At 46.7% G+C, this 16,868-nt stretch overlaps 1 protein-coding gene across 2 annotated transcripts; it reads left to right on the top strand.

Moving 5' to 3' along the window:
• The first annotated feature begins 2,715 nt into the window (after nucleotides 1-2,715).
• Nucleotides 2,716-16,144, top strand: LOC130121713 (TNF receptor-associated factor 2-like). 2 transcript variants are annotated; one of them, XM_056290580.1, is made up of 11 exons: nucleotides 2,716-2,986; nucleotides 3,725-3,934; nucleotides 4,065-4,143; nucleotides 8,661-8,759; nucleotides 12,227-12,388; nucleotides 12,512-12,586; nucleotides 12,725-12,799; nucleotides 12,922-13,482; nucleotides 14,086-14,263; nucleotides 14,375-14,523; nucleotides 14,613-16,144. In XM_056290580.1, exons 2-11 carry the CDS (start codon nucleotides 3,747-3,749, stop codon nucleotides 14,829-14,831), a joined length of 1,785 nt encoding a protein of 594 aa, XP_056146555.1. In that variant the 5' UTR covers nucleotides 2,716-2,986; nucleotides 3,725-3,746; the 3' UTR covers nucleotides 14,832-16,144. The 2 variants fall into 2 exon arrangements, with proteins under 2 accessions (XP_056146555.1, XP_056146553.1); XM_056290578.1 differs by lacking the exon at nucleotides 2,716-2,986 and having other exon boundaries at nucleotides 3,259-3,934.
• The last annotated feature ends 724 nt before the right edge of the window (nucleotides 16,145-16,868 follow it).

The following is a 16,868-nucleotide window of genomic DNA, read 5'->3' as shown; positions in this document are numbered from 1 at the left end:
GACGACTGTAGACTACTAATAAGACACGTTAGCCCCTAGCTAACGGGTCTGACCCTTTAGCCGAGCGGTTAGTGATGTCGCCTTGTGGTGCGGTACATACACCCATATCGAATCCCGCACCGGGCAAGAAAATAACCGGTTACAATGGTGTCAGAAGTGGGATGGAGCGACCGTAAGGCCATCGGAAGCGTATGAGGTGTGAAGGAGCCCCTTAAATTCCCATGTTTATTCTATTGGACATCAATTTTGTCTAGTGTTTCTTTTCCGTTTTTCTTGATTTGACACTAGCCCAGTGTGAAGGATCATCTAATGAGATGTCGATCAGCTAATGAGGTGGTGCCCTCCACCACATTTCAGCTGAAACGTGTCTACTAACCCTTAGAAGTTGGCTGAATTGGCAGATGATGTTTCCCGGCATTATATTCGTATATTTCAAATAGTTTTTATCTAAAATAAAGTTGAAAGAAAATTAGGGTGATGATTGGATGTTGTTACACGTTCTGCCCACTAGGTGGCACTAGCTGTTAGTACTTATCTGAGAGATCTAGGTGAACTAGATAGGATTAGATGGAGAAGACACACTAAGAATGCGCATGGACGTAACTGAATGAGTTGTTTAGTAAATGAGTTAAGAGTGGAATAAAACAAACTTTTTAAACTATGGTCGAGTGTATCCCTCCCCAATTGTACTTGGCCAATCACCCCGCTCTCCGAGCCCTCCCGGTCGCCACTCCACCCCCTCTGCCAATCCGGGGAGAGCTGCAGACTACCACATGCCTCCTCTGATACATGTGGAGTCGCCAGCCGCTTCTTTTCACCTGACAGTGGGAAATTTCACCAGGGGGACGTTCCCCCTCCCTTTAGCCAGTTCCCCCTACCCCCTGAACAGGCGACCAGCGACCAGGACACATACCCACATCCGGGTTCCAACCCGCAGACACGGCCAATTATGTCGGTAGCGACGTCCGACCATGTCAGAGGTAACGCGGGAATTCGAACCGGCGATCCGCGTGTTGGTAGGCAACGGAATGGACCACTACACTACCCGGACGCCCTAATCGAGTTTATTTTTTAGTGAAGTCCACTGTGGGCCCAACGTGAGCAGCACAACCGAGTGGCTAATGGCTCAGTACTGTTACAGTATGTGCAAATTCATTTCAGTCCTCAGTGTTGAAAAGAAGTATGAACACTCAACTGGGTGGCCCCTCCAAAGATGAAGATGTTTTGCCGTTCATGAAAATAACTTCTTCAATGGTGGTCGTGGTTTGCACTGCTGCCTCTCAGCAAGAAGGTCCTGGGTTCGACACCCAGGCCGTCCCAGGTCCCTTCTGTGTGGAGTTTGCACGTTCTCCCCCCGTGTCTGCGTGAGTTTCCTCCACGTGCTCCGGTTTCCTCCCAGAGTCCTAAGACATGCATGTTGGAGTCCCGTCTGTGCCCTTGAGCAAGGCAATGGCAATATAACACTTTGGGTGTTATTAGAAGGAAAAATCAAACCGTTCTCATTTCTCAGTCGGCACGTTTGTTCTTGTTAAGTCACCGGCACACACTTTTCTCCCCCTCTCTCACGTCATCTCTCTCTCTCCTTCGCCCGTTCTAGCTCCACCTACCGGCTGGTGGTTAGATTGCCACATTTAACATTTAAGTCTATTAACTCGGTCAATAGAACAAGCTATAATCTCCCAATAAAACCTGGGCTATCCTGTGTTTAACTGTCCTTACACATTATATCTCTTACAGCAAGAAGAACCGGAGTTGGTCCCCGGGAGCTCCTATACAATGGGGTGGATAAACGTAGAGAACAAATTCACTGTAACCTGTATAATGACAAAATAGTGTTTCTTTCAAGTTCTGATGTCCGGTGGGGGGATCCCAGCTGATCCCAGCTAGCTGATCCGGACGTCTGTGTTTGGAACCGAGAAGTTGGCATTTACATGAATGTCAAGTTAACAGATATGGCTGCCTTGCTAATCCCACTTTCTGAAATATGAATCAGTAAGGCGAATGGGTGGGATCCAAAATCTGCTGCCGCCGCTGCTGCCACGTGGGACAGAATGAGTGACGGCCGGAATTCGCGCGTGAGTTTGTGAACCTTTATGTCATTTGATATCGACCGGTTTACCATGCAAACGCTGCTGCCTTGTTTTGCAGCTGCACCGGGCCATGTGGGCGATGCTTCCCTCTCAGCTAAAACGGTGCCCTGTGTCGTCGTAACGGTACGGCAGGGAAGTGTTTCTCTCCAGAATCCCAGCACGCCCGCCATGACCCGCTGCCCAGTCTGAACATGTGACGCGCGTCTTTAACCGACTGAAAGCCAGCACAGGAAGGAGCGGCGGCTCCGTTTCAAACCCACAAGTTAAGGTGGGGGCGAAACCGCGAAACGTGCTTTAAATCGCTCTCATCTAGACCCAGACCACAGCCCCGTGACACATAGATCACACCCCCACCACCCACCACCACCCCGGATTGAATTTAACGAGTGACGTCATATGACGTTTGTTGCTGCGAATGTTTACTTTTATTTCCGTCTGCTGGCGTTTCTTCCTCGTCCGGCGGCATTCTTGCAAATAATCTATATTTTTTCAAATTTTAGGCTCTGTTGTAAAACAGTACCCTAATCGCCCCAATGCGGGGGGGGGGGGGTTCTCCTTAGTCTACCGGAACCCACCGTCTTCCACGAGCCGCCCGTTAATTTGGACCAATGATGCGCGGCGCTGCGTTCCGCGTGCCCATCAGCCCACCCCCGCCCCCCCGCATGACGTAACGCGCCGCCTGAAAGTGCAATGGCGATATTGGACAATAACAGCCGTGGCTGCTGGGAACCACGTCCGGATTATGTGGCTGAGATCCGCGGGGATACGGACGCGCCGCTGCAAACCCGCGTGTAATTCCGCCGCGTTTCACCCTCGCGGACCCGCAGCAGCACGAGGGCACGTTCCGCGGAATCTCGCGGCGATGACGGTTTAGACTCAACCCCCCCCCCCCCCGGGTAAGTTAAGGCTCAGGCTCATTTTCCGACAAGGGGCGTGGTGGTGTAGTTGGGTACCACTTCTGACCACAGGATGCTGATGGCTTAGCAACGGCGACGAGAAGAATAGGGGGGAGGTGGGGGTGGGGGGGGGGACAGTTGACATCCGATTTGTCGTTATCGTTCGTGCGACTGGGTAGGCTGTACAAGTATTGTTTTCAGAGAGAAGAGAGGGGGGGAGGGAGGGAGGGAGGGGGGGAGGGATCCAGCTGGCGATGATCACATTGTGCCAAGTCAATGACAAGGAACCGTGAAGGCAGACTCGGAGATGTAAACAAAGGGATGTGGGCCTTTCAGCTGGCCTTGTGATACGCTGATCACATTGTGCCAAGTCAATGACAAGGGACCATGAAGGCAGACTCGGAGATGTAAACAAAGGGATGTGGGCCTTTCAGCTGGCCTTGCGATACGCCGCCTGCGAAACGTGATGGTTTGGGTGGGATGCCAAGAGCACGAGGAGGTTTTGCACACTGGCAACACGGATGACAGCGGATTTTACGGCCGAGCCGTGACGTCAGCGGGGGATGTTGCCGGTCCAGCTGTGTGCCACGGCCTCACACATCTGCCTGACCAGACTAGTCACGTTAGCTGCTCTGCAGCTAGCTGTTGCGTCACGTTGAGTCTGGGGAAATTCACCCCTAGCGTCCTCGGTCGCATGTATGTCTGACGGTCTTTGTGATGATTTTTCTTCCATGCCAGGTCTGGCACGTGAGCAGACACTATGGCCACGCAAGAGCCCTCCCCTCCTTCGTCAATGGAAAGCAACAAACCGGGCTTCCCCAAGAAGATTTTGGCCAACAAGGTGGAGGACAAGCACCTGTGTAACTACTGCCACAACATACTCCGAAGGCCGTTCCAAGCACAGTGCGGACATCGTTTTTGTTCCTATTGCTTTAACAGGACCGTGAGGTGAGAAGCTGACCGGCCAGCACTGTCTCATAATGACTTATAAGAGAGACTGATTTACTAACTCCATTATATATGATGTTTACATTCCTGATAATGTCAATGATATTGTACCGTCGTTGTCACATTGCAGCAATGGACCTCAGAAGTGCAACGCGTGCATAAAAGAGGATATTTTTGAAGAGCCCACGTCAATTCTGAAACAAGGATGTGTGAGTATCACTCAATCAATGTGTTCGCATGGAGTTAAGGGGAAATAAATGCATTTTTGTATATGCAATTTTCCCCACACCCTCTAGTGTGATAATGTGCTGTTTGGACCATGTAGTATGCAAAATTTAACAGAGATGCACGATTTTTTTTGGCATGGTTTGCACAAATATGAAATTGGTAAAATATGCATTTGAAGATAATATTTCTATATTTAAATTAGTGACACCTTTCATGTTTTATGGACTTTTTCTTTGCTGTGTTGTGATATTTTAGGAGCGTAGTGATATAAAAACATATTTATTTGTCCTGCAAAGTGTCTGTATCCAAAGGCCCCGGTCCGGTTTTGGTTAACAAGCACTAGTCTGGTTACGGGCTAATGAACCTGTGAAGAATCTTTACTTTTATCCATTGTCTTAATTTATAGTAATTATTATGACTGGAGCAGCTTACACTTTGGCAATGGCCTTGTGACATTTTCAAAAACAGATAACAGGGCACACTAGACCAGTAAACGAGGCGAGACACTCAAATAATCAGTTTCAGTTCATTTTCTTTGAGTACGTAGAAGTCTGGAAAAACGGAGAGAACAACAGAGAGAGAGAAAGATAGCATAAAAATAAAACATCAACATGTCTATTACCTCAAGTTAATAAGTAATAGTTGCGTCAGAAAAAATGGAATTATGATGAAAAACACGTAAAACTCGTAGAATATCGCCCTCGATTTTATTTTATTTACTGACTGCAAAGAACAAAGTGGTAACTTGGGGGGGGGGGGGAGAAAACTGTGGTAAAAACTAGAGAAAAGGTGAAAAGCATATGAAGGAAACCCCTCCCAAGATATTTTACTAAACAAAAATTACAAAATGTTGTCAGCCTACCAAAATGAACAGAGGTGTCAAAACACCCCAGATGTCTAATGGAATCAATTTCTTTGTCAATTTACTTCATTTATTTGTATAGCCCGTTATCACAAATTAAAAATTTGCCTCGGGGGGGGGGGGGCTTTACAGCAACACAACATCCTGTCCTTAGACCCTCGCATCGGATAAGGAACAGCTCCCTGGGTATATAAAGTTTCGACACAAGAAATGTTGAAACTGTTTGGGAAACCCGTCAAAGCTTCTTTCCCAGGATGTGCAAACCAACTCTGTAGTGCGGAAACTTGGCGGCTTTGTCGCTTGCACAATTCCCTTGTCGTCTCTTACAAAAATGTTGAGCGCTCTAGTGAGCTCCTCTACAAATGGACTTCTAAAGAACCAATATGCCGAGCGCTATCGGCACCTACCAGGGTTTCTCTTTAAATTTGAATATCAAAATCAGACGGGTAATCCTAAACTTTTGCATATGTCCGTTGTGTTACTCTCTGTCACTGATGCTGGTAAAACAGTAGCTCGCTCTCAAATCATGAAAGCCTTTGCATCTGTGTTTGCATTTTGAAAAACGCCGTCAGTGTGACGCTTCCCATGAAAAACACCTCAAGTTGCCCGTATGAACTGATGTGTTATGCTTCAGTCAGCAGTGGCTGGTCCACCAGAGAGGGTAGGTGTACCTATCTTCTCGCGGACCAACCAGAAAGAAGCTGTGCACGGCCCAGCAAATGTTGTATATTAAGACTTGGTAACAATGGACATGGTCATGGAGGCGTGGAGCTGTTTAGGAGAGATGGCAGTGGAGTTTTTCACTAGATTGTTTAACACAATCTTGGAAAGTGAGAGGATGCCTGAGGAGTGGAGAAGAAGCATATGGTACCGATTTTCAAGAACAAGGGCGATGTGCAGAACAGTAGCAACTACAGAGGTATAAAGTTGATCAGCCACAGCAGGAAGATATGGGAAAGAGTAATAGAAGCTAGGTTAAGAGGAGAGGTGACGATCAGCGAGCAGCAGTATGGTTTCATGCCATGAAAGAGCACCACAGATGGGATGTTGGCTTTGAGAATGGTGATGGAGAAGTATAGAGAAGGCCAGAAAGAGTTACATTGTGTCTTTGTAGATTTAGAGAAAGCATACGACAGGGTGCCGAGAGAGGAGGTGTGGTATTGTGTGAGGAAGTCGGGAGTTGCAGAGAAGTATGTAGGAGTGGTGCAGGATATGGATGAGGGAAGCGGTGACAGTAGTGAGGTGTGTGGTAGGAATGACAGATGGGTTCAAGGTGGAGGTGGGATTACATCAAGTAATGGCTCTGAGCCCTTTCTTGTTTGCAATGGTGATGGACAGGTTGACGGACAAGATCAGGCAGGAGTCTCCATGGATGATGATGTTTGCAGACGACATTGTGATCTGTAGTGAGAGTAGGGTGCAGGTTGAGGAGAGCCTGGAGAGGTGGAGGTATGCACCGGAGAAAAGAGGAATGAAAGTCAGTAGGAGCAAGATGGAGTACATATGCGTGAACAACAGGAAGGACAATGGAATGATGAGGATGCAAGGAGTGGAGGTGATGAAGGTGGATGAGTTTAAGTACTTGGGGTCAACTTTCCAAAGTAACAGGTAGTGTGGAAGAAAGGTGAAGAAAGGTGAAGAAGGGAGTGCAGGCAGGGTGGAGTGGGTGGAGAAGTGTGTCAGGAGTGATTTGTGACAGAAGGGGACCAGCAAGAGTTAAAGGGAAGGTTTACAAGATGGTTGTGAGACCAGCTATGTTATATGGTTTGGAGACAGTGGCACTGATGAAAAGACAGGAGGCGGAGCTGGAGGTGGCAGAGTTGAAGATGCTAAGAGTTTCATTGGGAGTGACGAAGAAGGACAGTATTAGGAACGAGTATATTAGAGGGACCGCTCAGTTTGGACAATTGAAACAAAGCAAGAGAGGCGAAATTGAGATGGTTTGGACATGTGTGGAGGAGAGATGCTGGGTATATTGGGAGAAGGATGCTGAATATGGAGCTGCCAGGGAAGAGGAGAAGAGGAAGGCCAAAGAGGAGGTTTATGGATGTGGTGAGGGAGGACATGCAGGATGATCTGCTGTGGCGACCCCTAACGGGAGCAGCCGAAAGTAGTAGTAATGGACATGGTTATGTCTAGATGGTAAACCTAGATTTGCAAGTTTGCGAAACTCTCACACTAACCTACGCTCAACCTAACCCTAACTTTAACCTTAACCTAATGTCAACATCAGCCAACCCCAACCTTAGTCTCACATGTACATGAACTTAACCTCGCCCTTACTTTATTCTAGCCCTCCGTTATCTGTCAAAGACGGTTGAACCAGTTCATCTGGAGACAACGTTTATTGACCGATGCGTCTCATCACTCAACTAAGTGACCTCTTCAGTCTAAACCGACTGCAGGTGTCCCCCCCCCCCTTATAAACAATACAGTGCCTAACCACTGAAACCAACAACCAGTTTCATATGCAAATATGGGTGTGACCTTCAACTAGAGTTACAATGGCCATGTGTACTATTCACAGAGGATTGGGGAATAGTTGCATTCACAGCATTGTAAAATGGCGACAGATGTACAACGACCGAAACCAACGACCAGTTTCATATGCAAATATGGGTGTGCCCATTAACAGAGTTACAATGGCCATGTGTACCTGTGCATCTCGTTAACGTTGAAAACACCTTGCATCATAAGATTTGTGACTGTGTCTCCGTGGCTTTTTTCTTTTTTTTGGGGGGGGGGATTTTTTCCCCCTTTTTCTCCCCAATTGTATTTGGTCAATTACCCTGTTTTACAGGCTGTCCCGGTCTCCGCTCCACCCCCTCTGCCGATCCGGGGAGGGCTGCAGACTACCACATGCCTCCTCTGATACATGTGGAATCGCCAGCCGCTTCTTTTCACCTGACAGTGAGGAGTTTCACCAGGGGGATGTAGCGAGTGGGAGGATCACGCTATTCCCCCCTGCCCCCCCCTCCCCCCAAACAGGCACCCCAACCGACCAGAGGTGGCGCTAGTGCAGCGACACATGTCCACATTCGGCTTCCCACCTGCAGACACGGCCAATTGTGTCTGTAGGGATGCCCGACCAAGCCAAAGGTAACACGGGGATTTGAACCGACGATCCCCGTGTTGGTAGGTGATGGAACAGACCACCACGCTACCCGGACGCCCTCTGTGGCGCTTTTTAACATTTATTTATTTTTATTTTTTTGCAGTTGTGGTGCCTTAAAGCATTTTCTCGAGAAGGAGTTTACAGGGAGTAGGTAGGCTAATATTCATGAATGTTAGAAATCCAAAGTGATAATAAAAATGGAGCGTAATGAAAATGCAGGGTGTCCCCCCACCCCCACCCCCCCCGCCTGCCGCCCAACGACTGCTGGGATAGGCTCCAGCATCCCCGCCACCCTGAGAGCAGGATAAGCGGTTTGGATGATGGAGGAAAATGCAAAATAAATTCTGTGTTTTTTTTGGGGGTTATTCAGATACGTTTGTTTATTCCTGATTTCTAACAAAGTACAATTTGCGTGTTTTCACCCATCACTTTTTCAGCCGAAATCATGCACGAACAAGACAGACTTAACGCAGACACGTTATGGCAGCAAATGCCTTTATTTGACTTTGCTCTTTTTGCAGGCTTTTCCTGACAATGCCGCTCGGAGAGAAGTGGAGAATCTGTCCGCTGTTTGTATTAACGAAAGTTGCACGTGGAAAGGCAGTATTAAAGAGTACGAGGTAAGGTAGATGTTCATTTTAATTCCGTCTTTTTTAAGCAGTGAAAGCAAGGCCAACCGTTTGAAGTGTCACGTATTTAACATCTGTTCGTAACCTAGGTTAAGAAATCCTTTTGACACGTTACCAAAATGTTGCAAATTTGCCATCATTACCTCTCGTCGAGCCGAAGTTGATCACTCGGCTTACGTTAATGACACAGTGAGGTGCAACAAGTAAAGAACTTAAATCAAAATTAAGTTGTCTTTGTTTTACAACATGGGTCCTATTTTTTTGTAGTTATCTGCATATCGGTTATGATATCGCTTTACTTACAAGCAGCGTTCGTTTTCCAGCTGACGTCATATGGGGCGAAGGCATACAAGTGTCTGACAGGTTTCAGCAAATCCACTTTAACCCAGCTATTTAAACCACATGTCTGGAAGTCAAAATGAAAGTGCAAGTTCCAAGTTGTTCAAGAGTCAGGAACACTTTGTCTTTCACTTCATGCAGTTGTGTACATGAAATTAAACAAGATGCCGTTTCCCCCAGCCCACAGCAGTACGACCCGAAGACAAAAACACAACCCGAAAACTACAGCAACACACGTGCCCAAACTAACACATACGTATATCCAAAGTAAAATCACTGTCCAAGGGAAGGAACGCCAGCCAGCCAGGATGACTGTCAGAACCGCCGGTCTGCATGGGTTACCAGCTAGCTTAGCCTGCCCCGCTTCTGTGTCCTGTCAGACCGCCCTCGGCGGGCCGTGGTCCCTGGGCTCACCGGACAAAGCAGACCAGGCTCCCCCAGCCGATCCAGTGCCAGCTCTATTTTATTTATTTCATTTTATTGCCTGAGATATCCAATAGTATCAGTGGTCAGTCACATTACTGAGCTACTTCCTGGTTCATCTTGCAGGAATGGCCACCCTATGCTTACCGTAGATAGTCGTTCCATCAACTAACCGCCCCGCCAGCACAAATGAGAAGTCATAGTTGATGGTAAATCATGTACACAGTCTGAGACCTGAGGTTTGTTTACTGCTGTTGAAAGGACTGGATTAAGGTTCAAGTTCAGTTGCCCCGTAGGATGGGGCTGTCAAACTGTCTCCAAAATGAAGCCAGGGAGTAAAATTATGTCATAACCGATATGCGTGATGGCAGAATCTATAAAAACAAGACTCAGGTTGCAAAAAAACCCCCCAAAAAAACCAGAATCTTCCTTTGAGAATTATATTGTAGAGTAGGAAATAACTTTGGTTACTTGGAATTACTGCTTGGTTTATTCATATGAGACAATGATAAGGTGAACACATGCTACTGGACACACTTAGTTGGTACAACATGTTTAAAGCTACAACCCTTAAGATTTGTATGCCAAAAAAAAAAGCCTCTTTTTTTACTGCTGCCATATTTCAGACAATAGCTAATTCTGGAATATCAAAGCCATGAATGCTTTTTAAATGCTGATTTTGACAGTAACTTTCAGGTAAAACTTTCCCTAAAATAAATGATGCGAGACTTTGCAGCCCAATGCAGAAGAAAAAGACAGCAGCTTGAAGCAGATGTGAAGAGTTGGCCAGGTTGTTGTGGCTGGCTGGCAGATATGGTAGACCAGGCTCATAAAAAACCTTTACCAACAGATACTACAACCAAGATAGCTGAAACCCAGGATAAGCCCTGATTTATTGTTTGGGAACGGAGACGGTGTTGATGCATATTTGGGATTTTAATTGCCGACCACCGTCTCCTTAGTTGTCAGTGAGTTAAACGGAGGTGAAAATCCTCAGGCATGTAGCTGTAATAATTGGATAAAATATTATACATTTTCACAGGAAGTTGTATCAGTTCATCTGGACACAACTTTTCTCCCACTAAATGTTGTGTCCAGATGAGCTGATTCTCCTTTCTGTGATTTTCTTATCTGGATTATTGTGCATGCATAAAGATATAATACATTTTGTTTTCAGAAAAGAATGCTTGTCGGTAACATTTAAGTAGATCTGTTAACGGTGGGTAAAATTACTTTAGGATGGTGTCCGGGTAGTGTAGCGGTCTATTCCATTGCCTACCAACATGGAGATCTCTGGTTCAAATGCATGTGTTACCTCCGGCTTGGTCGGGCGTCCCTACAGACACAATTGGCCGTGTCTGTTGGTGGGAAGCCGGATGTGGGTATGTGTCCTGGCCGCTGCACTAGCGCCTCCTCTGGTCGGTCGGGGGGCCTGTTCAGGGTTCGGGGGCGGCGGGGAGAACTACAGGGAATAGTGTGATCCTCCCACGCACTATGTCCCCCTGGTGAAACTCCTCTCTGTCAGGTGAAAAGAAGCGGCTGGCGACTCCACATGTATCGGAGGAGGCATGTGGTAGTCTGCAGCCCTCCCCGGATCGGCAGAGGGGGTGGAGCAGCGACCAGGACGGCTTGGAGGAGTGGGGTAATTGGCCAAATTCAACTGGGGAGAAAAAGTTGGAGAAATTACTTTCGGATAATATTAATAGAATTTAGAACATTAAGGTTAGGGCTGTGTTCACAGTTAAATTAGATGATTGAAGCAACAGAACATAAACAACCTTGAGTGTTCTGTTGCTTTTATACAACAGTTTTACAAAGTAAAGAAAACAACCCCTGAAACATTGTTTAAGATAAATGATTTTAATATTTGCAATGTCTTCTGCCAAAAAATGTTGCTCCACTGCAAGTGGCTTGTTGCTATGCAAGTGACTGTTACATTCTAATCAATAAAGTGGAAACAGATGTTAGCATAGCTAGCATCTAAACTAGCTTAGCTAGAAACACTCGTAAACGTATACTTTGAAACACTAAATACGACGTTAATACGATAAATAACAATAAACATATGTTAAATAACATTAATAAACACTAGCTAGCTTAATGCGTTTTAGGTAGAGAAGTATTTTTGTGTGTAAATGTTAATCTGTGCGCTGCCGATCATTGTGCAGGCAGAGAAGAGGCTGTGCGCTTTAGGAGTTGCATCAGCATCAGATCAGCTTGCTCACCTCACTGTTGACATCTCCCTGTGTGCGTTTTCCGAGTCAGACTGTCCGGCTATATATTGAATATTTTGAAACACGTCCATTGCTTGCACGGATACTTGATGACAGCCAGTGAAACCAGCTGTTGTTGGAATCAGCTGTTAGAAGCAGTATATTACAAGTGGACTAATGTGGCTGCCATGACATCACAGTAAATAAACAGTTCTCAGCAAATCACATTGCTTGATCACAAACAAGTGTTGTATACTTTGATTTGCATCACTGCTGGACACCCAAGGCTATCTGATCTCATGTAACAAACAAGCTAACATGTATTTTCAGATATCCTAACAATTTAAGAGCTTGGTGTCTTGTCTTGCACTCATAACTGCGTTTTTCTGATATATTCTGTTCAGCACTGCCATTCTATTTATATAATTTTATACGTATGACTACCTCCATACTGTATATACTGACACAACTACTTCTCTGCAGATAAACCATGAGGGGAAATGTGAGTTTATGATCATCCCCTGCCCTTCCTGTAAAGAACGAATCCGCTTCAATGAACAGGAACGCCATAATGAGCGAGAGTGCCCTGAGAGAACACTCAACTGCAAGTACTGCAAGGAACCATTTCACTTCAAAAATATCAAGGTCTGAAAAAAGTATTTTAAGTTAACGTTCTAAGATGTCAGCCTGTATTGCCGCATACAGCCATGTTTGTTTTGGGGGGGGGGGATTTTGGCAAGAAATAAACAAATAACCATCTGTTTATAGGCACATGATGAGATCTGTCCCAAGTATCCAATGATCTGTGAAGGCTGTGCCAAGAAAAAAATACCCAGAGAAAAGGTAAACTGTTCTGACTAAACATAAACCAGGAATGCCCTTTTTTTTAATCAACTGATCATTTGAAGTTAGACTAAACTGAATAATTATGAATGTTTTAAGGATAATCTTTAACTGAATCTATGTGTATGGTTTATTTAGTATGTGGACCATATCAAGTTCTGCAGCAAGTTCAGAACTCCATGTCGATTTCATGTCGTGGGTTGTGATATGTCAGTAAGTAGCCTTTTTGTCTCATTGAATGTAATCATACTGCAACCAGCCAGATAACACACTTTTCAGTATCCTAGTGCAAACTAGACTCAGTTGTTATTCTTGCAACTCCTGTCTTTATGTAGGTGGAGAAGGACAAGATCCATGACCATGAGCGTGCATGCGCCTATGAGCACCTCAACTTGCTGCTGCACTACATTATGGGCATGAAAGTAAGCATGGAAGGCCTGCAGCCCCAAGGCCTGGAGCTAGCTGGACACAGATTGGTTGAACTCCACCAGTCCCTCAGGGAGCTCGAGGCAAGAGTCTCCCAGCTCAGCAACACCTCCTCTGGGCCTCCCGTGCAGGGGGCCACCTCCTCTTCCTCCAGCTCTGGTCTACCCGGTCCATCTGCTTCAGCTCCCCTCCCACCTCCTCCCACTCTGGCTCCCACCCTATCTGTTTCTACCTCCTTCACGCCACTGCCAAGTTCAGTGGGCGCAGCTCTGGAGCTCCAGCTGCACAGTGAGAAGACTAAGGTGGCTGAGCTGGGCCGCAGGTGCACGGAGCTTGAAGTTAAGGCTGGCACATTTGAAAATGTGGTGTGTGTCCTGAATAGGGAGGTGGAGAGGTTTGCCACGACCATGGAGGCCAGCAATCGCCAACACAGATTAGACCAAGATAAGATCGAGGCTCTTAGTAATAAGGTAAGGAGAAACGAGAACAAGTGTTTTGAGTGTATTTATTGTGTTGGCATGTAATTTATTTAGTTTTAGTTGAGGTCGTGAAAATGTGATTTGTAATCCTTAAAATGATTTTTAATACTACAGTAAAAATGCATACGGGCATCCAGGTAACGTAGCGGTCTATTCCGTTGCCCGTGTTACCTCCGGCTTGGTCGGGCATCCCTACAGACACAATTGGCCGTGTCTGCTGGTGGGAAGCCGGATGTGGGTATGTGTTCTGGTCACTGCACTAGCGCCTCCTCTGGTCGGTTGGAGCGCCTGTTCAGGGGGGAGTGGGGGAACTGGGGGGAATAGCTGGATCCTCCCATGTGCTACATCCCCCTGGTGAAACTCCTCACTGTGAGGTGAAAAGCGGCTGGCGACTCCACATGTATCGGAGGAGGCATGTGGTAGTCTGCAGCCCTCCCCGGATTGGCAGAGGGGGCGGAGCAGCGACCGGGACGGCTCGGAAGAGTGGAGTAATTGGCTGGATACAATTGGGGAGAAAAAAGAGGGGGGAACCCCCCCCCCCAAATGAAATTCATCCTTCATCAGTTTGTGCGCTCTGTATTTATTATTCTTCAGGTGCGCCAGCTGGAGAGGACGGTGGGGCTGAAGGATCTGACTGTCGCCGAGATGGAGGGCAGGCTGAGGGAAATGTCCGCCACCACCTTTGATGGTGTCTTCGTCTGGCGGATCTCAGATTTCACCAAGAAGAGGCAGGATGCCATTGCTGGGCGAGCCCCCGCTATGTTCTCCCCAGGTAACCTCCCTCACCTCTATGAGAACAGTTTGTACGTTTGCATTCGTTGTAGTTTTCTTTATGGGCCAATGATGAAATCCGAAATAAAGATGGGTGTTTTTTTCCTCGTAGCCTTCTACACCAGTAAATATGGCTATAAGATGTGCCTGCGGATTTATCTTAATGGAGACGGGACAGGGCGTGGCAGCCACTTGTCCCTGTTCTTCGTCGTGATGAGGGGACTGAGTGATGCCCTGCTCAAATGGCCCTTCAACCAGAAGGTAAAGGAGCAGTAAAAGTAAAACATTGCTCCGGTTAAAATCATAAACTTTCTTATCGCAAACCTTCCTCCCCACTTCCTGGTTTTTAGGTGACTCTGATGCTGCTGGACCAGAGCAATAGGGAGCACATCATTGACGCTTTCCGGCCTGACGTCACGTCCTCCTCCTTCCAGAGGCCAGTGAGTGAGATGAACATCGCCAGCGGCTGCCCGCTCTTCTGTCCGCTTTCCAAACTCGACTCCAAAAACTCGTACATCCGCGATGACACCATCTTCATCAAGGCGATAGTGGATCTCACAGGCCTTTAGAGAGCTACGCAGCAGTAGAGGGGTTAGGCAACTGTGCAGTTCGGCGACCGTTCAGGTCCTGTTTCGGCTCCGTTTTGGTCCCTTCACAACCCTGTTGAGGCATCTTATCGTCCCCTGCAGTTTATCGGGAGACAGCCGTGCTTGCAAGCGTATGCTGCACGCGGCTCCGGTTTGCTCGTTGTGGAAGAGGCCCTGGCGTTGTCAAATCCGCTGTTCTCCCGGAGTGAGTCTCTGTGATTTGCCGTGCATTGTAGCCGCAACCGTTTTTTTAGGTTTACGTCGCCTCGAAACACAGTTTCCCCAGAGGGGGTAGTCGTCCCTTTAGCGCAGCGCGTCGATTCAAAGAGCCAATAACGCAGACACCGGTGCAACACGGGTCAGTGCAGAGTTGAGCGACCGGTTAGCGTGGCCTCAGTCGCGGCGCTAGAGTAGGAGCGCAAGGAGCGACGTAAAGAGCGGCGTCTTTTCACCGCCCGCTCGGAGATGACCGGTGGTGTCGGAGAACGTGGACCGTCGCCGCTAGAATCTTAATTTGTAGATAGTAGATAGTGTTCAGCTCACGGATGGGATCTCGCTCGTGTCGGCGCAGGAGGGCAGCAGACTGCTTACAGTAGAGTTAGTGCGTGGCTTGACTATTTCCTTTCTCTTATCTTGCCCATTTGACCTGTAAATACGGTTCATTTCTCCAATGCCGTTGTTGGTTAAATTTGCATAGACAAACGTGGAGTTATGTTACGAATAAGATAACGGGGCGTTCCTTTTGCCTTTTTTCGCGCGACGTGCATGCAGCTAGAGCTAATCGGCCTGATCGGCGTGGGACCGCCCCCTTGTTCTCCCCTCGCGCTTGCTCGACGAAGGTTCTTTGTTGTGGAAGTTGATAGTGAATTAGCCATCCGTGATGGTGGACATTGCCTGCATGTCTTCGGATCCGGGCGTTTTACGTGTAGAGTTCGTGTCGCGTACGTGTCGGTGTTAGGGGTTGGTGGTTTTGATCGGTGGTTCGGTACATCTGTGGAAGATAAAATAGAGTTATCAGGGAGTCCGGGGCAGTTTGCAGAGGTCAAGCCTGAGTCATGTACGTGCGGTTTTTTTTGTCTCATGACAAAAAAAAAAAATGCACGCAGCTGAAGTTTTCTCCAGATTCTGCTCAGTAGCTCATACTTCACGACACATGGTACTGTGCCCCACCACAGATGGACGTTAAAGCAGAATCCATACAGTGAGAGGAATCGTTTCGTTCCTTGTTTTATGTCCATATACAGTGCATTCTTGTCTCGGCTGCTCCTAGATAGAATACCGGTATGAATCAAATATACGTTGATGCAAATATATATATATATATATATATATATATATATATATATATATATATATATATATATATATATCTGAGTTGAACGTGTAGTTAAGGAGGATGAAAGGCTGAAATAAGAGGAAGTGAAGAGAAACGACTGTCACACATTGTTGTTGGTCACGGGTCGTGTTGCCATTATTTATTCTAGACCGATATTTAATAATGTGATCCCCGATAATCATGCTGACGCGTCGACGTTGAAATGGATATCATTTGTTGGGTTTGCGTCAAAGAACCAGAAATCATTACAAACGTTCACGTGCTTTGCAAAATCTGGTTTTGTGTATATATATATGTGAATAACTGAGGTGTTTCTGTACTTTGTGCACACGTCCACCAGAGATTGCTGCACTATGTACTCGGTATGCATGCGCTCGGGTTCACACTGGCCTGTTTTAAAACCAGTCTCTACCTGTATTGAAACTTCTCTGTGCATGGGAGGCTTCAATTCATATTCACTAGGGACGTTCAGGTTGGTTTCCCCCGTAAGCCAGCCGTGGATGCGTTTATTTGTATTTGTTTGGAATAATATAAGTAATCAAAGTATAGACATTATGTTATATCGAGCTCTGCGTCCGTCCCAACAGAACGGAAGCGGGCGCCTATATAGACTCATAGCAATTTATAAATATGTGTCTTTCATATCATAACGTTGAGATATTCAATAAACTGATGTTAATATA

The sequence above is a fragment of the Lampris incognitus genome, chromosome 12 (assembly GCF_029633865.1).
Source record: "Lampris incognitus isolate fLamInc1 chromosome 12, fLamInc1.hap2, whole genome shotgun sequence".
NCBI classification, from domain to species: domain Eukaryota; kingdom Metazoa; phylum Chordata; class Actinopteri; order Lampriformes; family Lampridae; genus Lampris; species Lampris incognitus.
The sequence above is the reverse complement of the archived record's forward strand: the minus strand, read 5'-3'. Positions and strand labels throughout refer to the sequence as shown.

What these genes read in the sequence shown, in the direction of transcription:
- LOC130121713 (XM_056290580.1), top strand. Translation starts at nt 3,747, where the DNA reads ATGGCCACGCAAGAGCCCTCCCCTCCTTCGTCAATGGAAAGCAACAAA. An exon ending in CAATTCTGAAACAAGGATGT is followed by an intron (nt 4,144 to 8,660) that starts GTGAGTATCACT and finishes CTCTTTTTGCAG; the next exon opens with GCTTTTCCTGACAATGCCGC. An exon ending in AAAAAATACCCAGAGAAAAG is followed by an intron (nt 12,587 to 12,724) that starts GTAAACTGTTCT and finishes TGGTTTATTTAG; the next exon opens with TATGTGGACCATATCAAGTT.